Here is a 9,407-nt window from a genome sequence, read left to right on the forward strand (position 1 = left end):
CTTACTATCATTGGATAGTATCAGTATTTTAAAATTTGGACATCTGGTGAGTGGACAGTGATGGCTCATTATTGCTGCATTATATTTCAGGTATTCAGTAATATTTCTTGAATTGAGTTTATTTTTCCTCACATAGGTTGGCATCACTAAAGTATTTGCTGAAGTTCTACCTTCCCACAAGGTTGCTAAGGTGAAGCAACTTCAAGAGGAGGGGAAACAGGTAGCAATGGTTGGAGATGGAATCAATGACTCCCCAGCTCTGGCGATGGCTAATGTTGGAATTGCCATTGGCACAGGCACAGATGTAGCTATTGAAGCGGCCGGTGTGGTTTTGATAAAGGTAAGTCCTGTAGCCTGAACTCTGAGGATTCTGAAACTACTCTACATGGTCAGGGGTAGTGTCGTAAAATATACTGAGCTCAACGATTCTGTCTGAATTCCCATGCTACCAGCCATTGAGACTGGGAGAATTTGAGGTGGGAGAATGAGAAGTCTTACTAATTAAATTACTTCCGGAATGTCTCAATCCAGTGAAGCAAGCTTCCAGTGACAAGCTTCTAAAGTGAATAACAAGATTTGGGAACATACTTATAATGAAATTATCTTCAACAAATACTTACTGAGGTTATTTTAATAGGATTTAATCCTCATACCAGCATAAAACCCTAAAAATATTTTCAGAGCCCTGAGAAAAATTCCTGAGAAACATCTTCCAAGGCTGACTCAAATATCTGAGATTTATAGTTAATTCACATATTACCCTAAGGTATACACATTGTCTTCAATGTACACAGTATCAATGTAAAAATTACTAGGTAAGTTAGAGTCTCATTAATATCACAAATATTTCTGTTCTCAGAATGATCTTCTGGATGTAGTGGCAAGTATTGACTTATCAAGGAAGACAGTCAAAAGGATTCGGATAAATTTTGTCTTCGCTCTGATTTATAATCTGGTTGGAATTCCCATAGCTGCTGGTATGTGATTGTTAATTAGTATTGCTTTTTCCTCTGAAGTCATTAGGGATCTATTACTTTGGAAGTTTTAGTCTTCTATTTATTAGTTTTGAGCTCAGTTTTTGTATGTAGCCTTCTGGTGTGCTGCAAGGTAATATTAAATCAACAATTTTAATTTTCAGCAATGTTCATTATAGTCTAGAATGGATAAGCATTCTGATAGGTTTATTTTATTTTATATTTTCCTCGAACTTTACGTTTTAAACAATCTCAAACCTGCATAGACGAGGAAAAAAAGGATGCAATGAAAATCTGTATACCTTTCAACTAAATCGATTATTATTTTTTAAACTTTATTAAAGTTATTGGGGTGACATTGGTTAATAAAATTATATAGGATTCAAGTGTACAATTCTGTAATACATCATCTGTGTATTGCATTGTGTGTTCATCAATTAATATTTTGGTACATTGCTTTAGCTCTTTATATACTCTTACTCACATATATATTTATTTACTTATTCATTTATTTTTTGCTGAAGAGAGCAAATTTACCTTTAATCTCACTACCCAAACACAGCCGCTGTTAGCATTTTAGTATATTTCCTTCTGGTGTTTTTTACCCTGCATCAGTTTTTCTCTTGTTACATAGTTGTAATTATAGCATACGGAGAATTTTCTGCTCTTCACTTAACATTATAATAGTTCACAGACTATTTGTTTTAAAGTTTTGGGACCAGATGAGAGAAAGATATTGAATAAAGGAGTATAACCAAAAAAAAAAAAAAAAAAAGCAATTTGGAATTGTATAATAAGTATTTGATAATCCCCTGTACCTAGGGGCTTGATAGGAGTTACCGTTGTTTCCCCGAAAATAAGACGAAATGGGAAAATAAGCCCTAGCATGATTTTTCAGGATGACATCCCCTGAACATAAGCCCTAATGAGTCTTTTGGAGCAAATCTTAATATAAGACTCGGTCTTATTTTCGGGGAAACACGGTAGTAATAACATAAGAGAAATGGTTGTCACTTTCTTCTTCTTCTCTGTGGTTTGAGAACCAAAGAAACACATAAAAAGACATGAGAGCATTTACAAAGTTGTTGATAAATGCTCAAATGCTGAGAGGACAAAGAGTAAAAGACTAATCAAAGAACAGAGAGATTAATTCACGGAGCAAGTGATTAAAAAATGTGTGTGTGTGTGTGTGTGTGTGTGTATAATATATGATCACTGTAGAAAAAGTAGAAAATAAAGATAAATACATAAAAATTAAAAATATAATAAGTCTGTCTCATCCCTATCATAGGAGCAAATATGAAAATGTCTGTCAAAACCAAGTGTGCATGAGTTTGTAAAACATGAACTCTCATGCCCTCTTGATGGGATTGTGATCTGGTATAGCCACTTTGAAGAGCAACTGAGGAATCTTCACCTAAAGTTGAAGATGTGCCCATGATGTAACATAGCAGCTTCACCTCTAGCTATGTACCCAAGAGTAATTCTCTGACATGTGCCCAGGGAGATAGGCATGGGAATGGTCACAGCAGCACTCTGTTGGTGAAAATTGACAGCCACATAAATCTCCACCAACAGGAGGATAAATTGCTGAATAAATACCCAACGAAGAAATTATTTGTATAAACATATTAGGAACACATTGGTGGCCTATTTCATCCTATCTGCTGTAACTAATCCAAACTTGTTTCCTAGGAGTGTTTATGCCCATTGGTTTGGTTTTGCAGCCCTGGATGGGATCTGCTGCAATGGCCGCTTCATCTGTTTCAGTAGTACTTTCTTCTCTCTTACTTAAACTGTAAGTATGATGGTTTGCTCACGTTTGTATTTTATATTCCTTTTATCATCCACAGTCAGTCTTTGTAGGATTTATTCTTGTACCAATCAATGATAAGCCCAACTGTCTTAATAATAAATGTGAGCTATGTAATTATCACGTTATGCAGTCTATACATAGCAAGCACAAGCACTGAGGGGTAAAATCGAGTTCAGTGGCTTGGAGAGGGTATGATTTTGGATCATGTGACTCCACAACAGTTCCTTTTGAGCTACTTTCCTAGCAGGGGGCCACCTTTGTACATTTCATACCAGGGAAATCGCTTTTCATTTTTGAATGTGACAAGCATCTAGTTCACATTTGGTTATTTCACAGTAGTGTACTTTTGCCTGTGCCCAGTTATAGGAAACCAACTTATGAGAATTACGAACTACTTGCTCGAAGCCAGATGGGACAGAAAAGTCCTTCAGAAATCAGCATTCATGTTGGAATAGATGACACCTCAAGAAATTCTCCTAAACTAGGTTTGCTGGACCGGATTGTTAATTACAGCAGAGCCTCCATAAACTCACTACTGTCTGATAAACGATCCCTAAACAGCGTCGGTACCAGTGAACCTGACAAGCACTCACTCCTGGTGGGAGACTGCAGGGAAGATGACGACACTGCTTTGTAACAAGCCACGGAGAGTGCTGCTAGCTCATGTTGTTATGCATTGACACAGCATTCATGATGTCACCTTAGCTTTTCAAAATAGTGCGGAAGGATTTTGTGTTGGTCTCACGCTCTTATGTTAGGGATTCTATTTGAATTACATTTGCCTAATGGCAAAAATACCTTTTTCAGGGCATAAACTCTGAACCTAGCTTTATTTAAAATGAATTTCCAGTATTTTTGTTTTCACTAGCAATAGATTAAGTAGGCCAGTGAGGTTTCCAACAAGCCCTACAATTGAAGATTGCTTAACAGCTGGTAAAGTGATAGATGATTTTTATTTGACAAAAAAAAAGAAAGAAAAACTCAAGAGAAGGATAATCTAAAATTTGAAGATTTGAGAACATGATCTTGAGATTCTTGAGGCCTTATCCCTGCCAGATTGGGGAACAGTGGCTTTCAAACCACTGTATAAAGCATCTAGTTTTCAAAGGAAAACTATAGAAACTAATGGTTAAAAATAGACGTGCCTTATTTATTAGGGGCTTTCTTCCCCCCTAATTCTCCCTGCATCTTTGTCTTTGCAGTTTTGTTTTCTTTTGTATCTTCTTTTGAGTGAGATAAGTGGTTTTTCATTGATAAAAATAACTGACAGTTTTTCCAATATCTTATTCCTTTCTTTATCTTGTAGTTCAAAAGACCTTAAAAGTCCATAGGGTTCCCTGTCTCCAATCTTTCCATTGTTATAAAAAGTATATCAGATTCTTCCTTCAGGGACTCCCTAGCTTGGTATAAGCTTTCTATTCACTCCTGCTGAGTCCAGCTCTAAGTTGTTCTTAGTGCTGTCTGTTAGCTTCAGTCCAGAAACTGAATATTTTGAGCCTCTTCCACACTTGATATTTTCAAAGATCAAAGATTTTTTGAAAACCGTCTTAAACATATACCAATTATATAAAATTACTTGGATTCACTACATTTGTCCTTTTTTGGAGCAAATATAAGATGTTATCTGGTATATATAATTTAATAGATTTTAATTGTCTTTTAGTGTTTTAGGTAATCTCTCAAAATGACTTTAAAATAATGCTGTTACACAAAGCTGCTTTTACCAAAAATAAAATGAATTGTAATACAGAAATGAGAATATCCCTAGGTTGTGATATGTTTCAGCCAAATCAATACTTTTGTCTAGTTTAAAACGTTTGTATTTGCTAGTTAGTGTGGTTGGCAAATTCAGGGGCTTGTTCTCATTGTCATATAAATTTAGACATTTCCCTCTGTGTGCCTGGGAGGTACACTGGCCAGATATCTGGTACTTGTGTCACTATTTGAGTTTCCTTGTTAATTGTAAGATGGATTTCATATGTAGATATGTAAGTGAAGAGAACTCATAAATGAAATTTCTAATCGTTTGTTCCCATTGCCATACGTAAAGCTGCTAGCACATGCCTAGCACATAGGGTTTGTATTCAGTAAGTGTTAGTTCTTTTCTCTACTTGAGTAATACTAAAAATCATTTTTATAGGGCAGAGTCTACAATCAGGTTGGAGTAGAGGATGGGTTTCTTCCCGTCCTACTTCCTCTGTTATCCTTTCATACACACTCACACAAAAAGTTTACAACGTTATTCCATGCTGTCTTTCCAGATTTGGAAAAGATCTCATTTTTAAGCTCAGCTATTTTAAAGAGAGAATGGAAACTTTTGATGAAGGTGCTATTAATCTAGAAAGGCAAACCCATTTTAATGAAATGTGAATGAGTTTGTATGTCTAGGCTCTTTTTTAGACCAATACCTATACCATGCTTCCAGTTTGAATGTTAATATTTGTTTCTTATTTTAATTCCAGTGGCCCATCATACTATAACTTGTTTCTTCTAGAAGAAACAGCTAATATGACGTGTATAATAGACTTTTGAAAAAAGAATCCTCTGTCTCTCTCTCTCTCCCACTTTTTATGTCTTTCTCTCTTTGAATCACTTGAACGTAGCCAGTTACTACTTTTATTATCATGTGTGTTTCTGAGTTGTCCTTTTGGCCCTCACATGCCAAGGGACCCATATGTCATAGGATAGTGAGAAGAATAGCCTATAGTCTGGGAAAAGTCAAGGATATAACTTCAGCCCTTACTACCATAACAGAAAACATGTTGTTTAGAAAGAATCCTGCTTTAAATATCTGTAGCCATCTTTGAATTCTCCACCACAAGTCTTTTGCAATTCTGAACTCCCATTAGCTTCATAAAAGCACCTGTATTCACAGGAGACATGGAGGGGATCAAAAACATTGCTTTCAGTTAGACACTAACTTTAAGTAACTAATTACTAGTGAGAACAAATTTTGTAAATGTGTGTGTATGTGTGTATGTCTGTTCGTATACATACATAAATACACACATAATTATGAACACACATATTACCATATTGAAGGAGAATAAATTTACAGTAGTCCTCCCTTATCCACAAGGGATACATTTCAAGTTCCCCAGTGGATGTCTGAAACCACGTATATTTCCAAACCCAAAAAATACTATGTTTTTTTCCCCTATACATACATACCTTTTCACTTAATGGAAGCACTTAATGGTTTCTCTTTGGGATAACCAAATTGTCAGCATCATTACTCTTGTGCTTTGGGGCCATTATTAAGTAAAATAAGGATTACTTGAAAACAAGCACTTTGATACCTCAATAGTCAATCTGATAACCAAGATGGCTACTAAGTGACTAATGAGCATATACAGTATGGATACACTGGCCAAAGGGATGATTCATGTCCTGGGTGGGACAGAGCAGGACAGCAGATTACATCATGATACCCAGAATGGCACACAATTTAAAACTTAAGAATTGTCTGTTTCTGGAATTTTCCATGTGATATTTTCGGACCACGGTTGACTATGGGTGACTGAAAGGGCAAAGCAAAACCATAGATAAGTAGGGGACTACTGTATATTTGAATTTGATATTTGAATATTTGAAGTTCTTTATTTGTTGTTTCTTTATCACTCTTCTGTATTCTCTCAGAACCCATGCCCTCAGTCTGAAGATAACAAAGACGTTTTCATATCCAGTGCAGGTTCAGACTCAACTATGGGGCACCTTTTATCTTAAATATCCAAAGATGCCTTCTGAATTTCAAAGGTTGAAACACAACTAGAGTATTTAGTGTTGTAGTCTAATGAAGTATGGATGTCATTTGTGAAAATAGAAATGTTATTTTTCCTAGTTTAGTATCAACATTTTAGAGTGTTATATTTAATGCCTTGTGAACAAATAATTTTATATTGTGCTTTAACTTTTTAAAAGTTATTCTTTTTTCAGATGTATTCTTTGTTCAGAATGCTAAAATAGCACTATAGACGAGACATTTCCAAAAATTTAACTGTGCATATCTTTTATATACACAGCTTAAAATTAAGAATGTATGTTCTTAGAGATTTTTTCCCCATTACTTGTGGATCTTGCTTTAAAATTATTTTTCTTAATATTTATTTTACTCTATTTTATTTTCTTTGGGTGAGGCATCTGGTTACTGGTTATTTTAATAAAAATAAAAACATTCCCAGAATCACTCCCTTTGGATTTTTGTTTGTTTAGTTCTTACTTTTCTATATTTAAAAATACTATTTTACCAATATAAAATATAGATTCATGCCAAATTACTAGCTGTTTTTACACTAATGTTCTCTACTCCCTCTGAAAGTTTATCTGGTATGAGTAACCAGATAAAGCATACAAGCAACAACTCTTATTCTTCAATTAAAAGAGCTTCTGTAATGGCATCAATAATTAATGCCTTTTGTAGCCAAAACCAGGCGTCTCAACCATGTGTTTTCAGTTAAAGAAATGTTTAAACGTTGGTAAGCATCGATTATTTGCTACCCAAAACAGCAGTGGGTGATGTTGTGCAATAATCATCTACTATAGTCAAGATATTCAGTAGTTTGTTTTTCCATAAGCATGTAATTGATCATATTTTGATCTGCCAAGGATGTGCCTTCAACTTTATAATTATAGTATCATAAAAAAAAATGTTGTTTGTCAGTATCTTATTTGTTAAATCATCTAGCTCCTCTATCAGCAGTTACAAACTACCCTGTGATTTCAGTTTTGGGGTTTTGTGTGTGTGTGTGTTTTGTTTTCTTTTGTTTTTGATTGTTAATGATGGGGGAGGATTAGAGGCAGCCCCATGCATTCACTAAGAATGGGAGGAAACATTTCTATTTTCCTTCTTCTTCTACTTTCTGTATCATTTAGTGAGGATGAGAAACAATGAAAGGAATATAATTGTCCTCTTTTCCTTTGTAGTCTCATACATTATTTTTAAAAGATTTTTATTAAGAATATGACTAACATATAATGTTATGTTAGTTTCAGGTGTGCACCATAATTGTTCAACATTTATATACCTAAAGAAGTGATCACCATGATAAGTCCAGCAACCATCTAACACTGTACTATGCTATCACAATATTATTGACTATATTCCCTATGCTGTATATTACATCCCCATGACTTATTTGTTTTACACCTGGAAATTTGAACCACTTATTCTCCTTCACCTTTCCCCCACCTTTTTAATTTTTCAATTACAGTTGATATTCAATATTATTTTATATTAATTTCAGGTATACAGCATAGTGGTTAGATATTTGTATAATTTAACAAGTGATCCCCTGACTGGTACGCACCTGGTACTATACGTAGTTATTACCATATCACTGACTATATTCCCTGTGCTTTATTTTACATCCCCATGATTATTTTGTAATTACCAATATGTACTTATTAATCTCTTCACCTTTTTCATCCTGTCCCCAAATCCCCTCCCATCTATCATGCCAAGAAATCTAGTACCCATCTAACACCATACATAGTTATTACAATATATTGACTATATTCCCTATGTTATACCCATACCCTACGTCCCCTTGAGTACTTTGTAACAACCAATTTGTACTTTTTAATCCCTTCCCCTTTTTAACTCACCCCCACTCCCCTCCCATCTGGCAACCATTAAAATGTTCTCTGTATCTATGACTTTGTTTCTGTTTTGTTTATTTTGTTCTTTAGGTTGCACATATAAGCAAAATCACATCACATCTATCTATCTCTCTCTTATAGTCCACTCAGCACAATACCCTCCAGGTCCATCCATGATGCTGCAGATGGCAAGAACCCCTTCCCTTCCCTGGCCGAGCAATATTCTATTGTATATATGTACCACCTCCTCTTTATCCATTCTTCCATCAATGGACACCCAAGCTGCCTCCACATCTTGGCTAATGCTGTAATGAACATATGGATGCACACGTCCCCTTGAAGTAGCATTTTGGGGTTTCTTTGGATAAATACCCAAAAGCAGGATTACTGGGTCCTTTTCTGTCTCTTGTTATAAAGTTATTTTACCTGGTATAAGTTTTGCTACCCCAGCTTTTTTTGTTTTCATTTCCATTTTCATGATACATCTTTTTCCAGCCCTTTACTTTCCGTCTGTGTGTGTCTTTCAACCTGAAGTGCGTCACTTCTAGGCAGCATATGTAAGGCAGCATATTCTTATCAATTCAGCCCTCCTATGTCTTTTGAATGGAGCGTTTAATAATCCACTTACATTGAAAGTAATTGATAGATATGTAGCTATTGCCATTTTATTCTTCATAATTTTGATCTTTTTTTTTTCTTTTTCCCATTTTAAAGAACTATGTCTAACATTCCTTGTAATACTGGTTTGGTGGTGATGAACTCCTTTAGATTTTTCTTGTCTGGGAAGCTCTTTATCTGTCCTTCAATTCTAAATGATCGCCTTGCTGGGTAGAGTAATGGTTCTATGCTTTTCATCATGTTGGATATTTTATGCCAATCCCTTCTGGCCTGCAAAGTTTCTGTTGATAAATCAGCTGATAATCTTATGGGGCTCCTTTATAAGTTACTAGTTGTCTTTCTCTTGCTGCCTTTAGGATTCTCTCTTTGTCTTTAACCTTTGCCATTTTAATTATTATGTT

The 9,407-nt window shown here is 35.1% G+C and overlaps 1 protein-coding gene across 3 annotated transcripts in view; it reads left to right on the forward strand.

Annotated features, from left to right (window-relative positions):
* The window catches only part of ATP7A (ATPase copper transporting alpha), a 122,764-nt gene extending 114,319 nt beyond the window's left edge, over window positions 1-8,445 (forward strand). For all 3 annotated transcript variants that reach the window (XM_088795214.1, XM_019716367.3, XM_088795215.1), the window contains 4 exons: window positions 137-340; window positions 860-977; window positions 2,670-2,772; window positions 3,151-8,445. In XM_088795214.1, the coding sequence (XP_088651340.1) occupies window positions 137-340; window positions 860-977; window positions 2,670-2,772; window positions 3,151-3,427 (702 nt within the window). In that variant the 3' untranslated portion in view covers window positions 3,428-8,445. The remainder of the gene's footprint in view (window positions 1-136; window positions 341-859; window positions 978-2,669; window positions 2,773-3,150) is intronic.
* Window positions 8,446-9,407: the final 962 nt, after the last annotated feature.

This window comes from Rhinolophus sinicus, chromosome 18, assembly GCF_057876585.1.
Source record: "Rhinolophus sinicus isolate RSI-liver-muscle chromosome 18, RSI-T2T, whole genome shotgun sequence".
Taxonomy (NCBI): domain Eukaryota; kingdom Metazoa; phylum Chordata; class Mammalia; order Chiroptera; family Rhinolophidae; genus Rhinolophus; species Rhinolophus sinicus.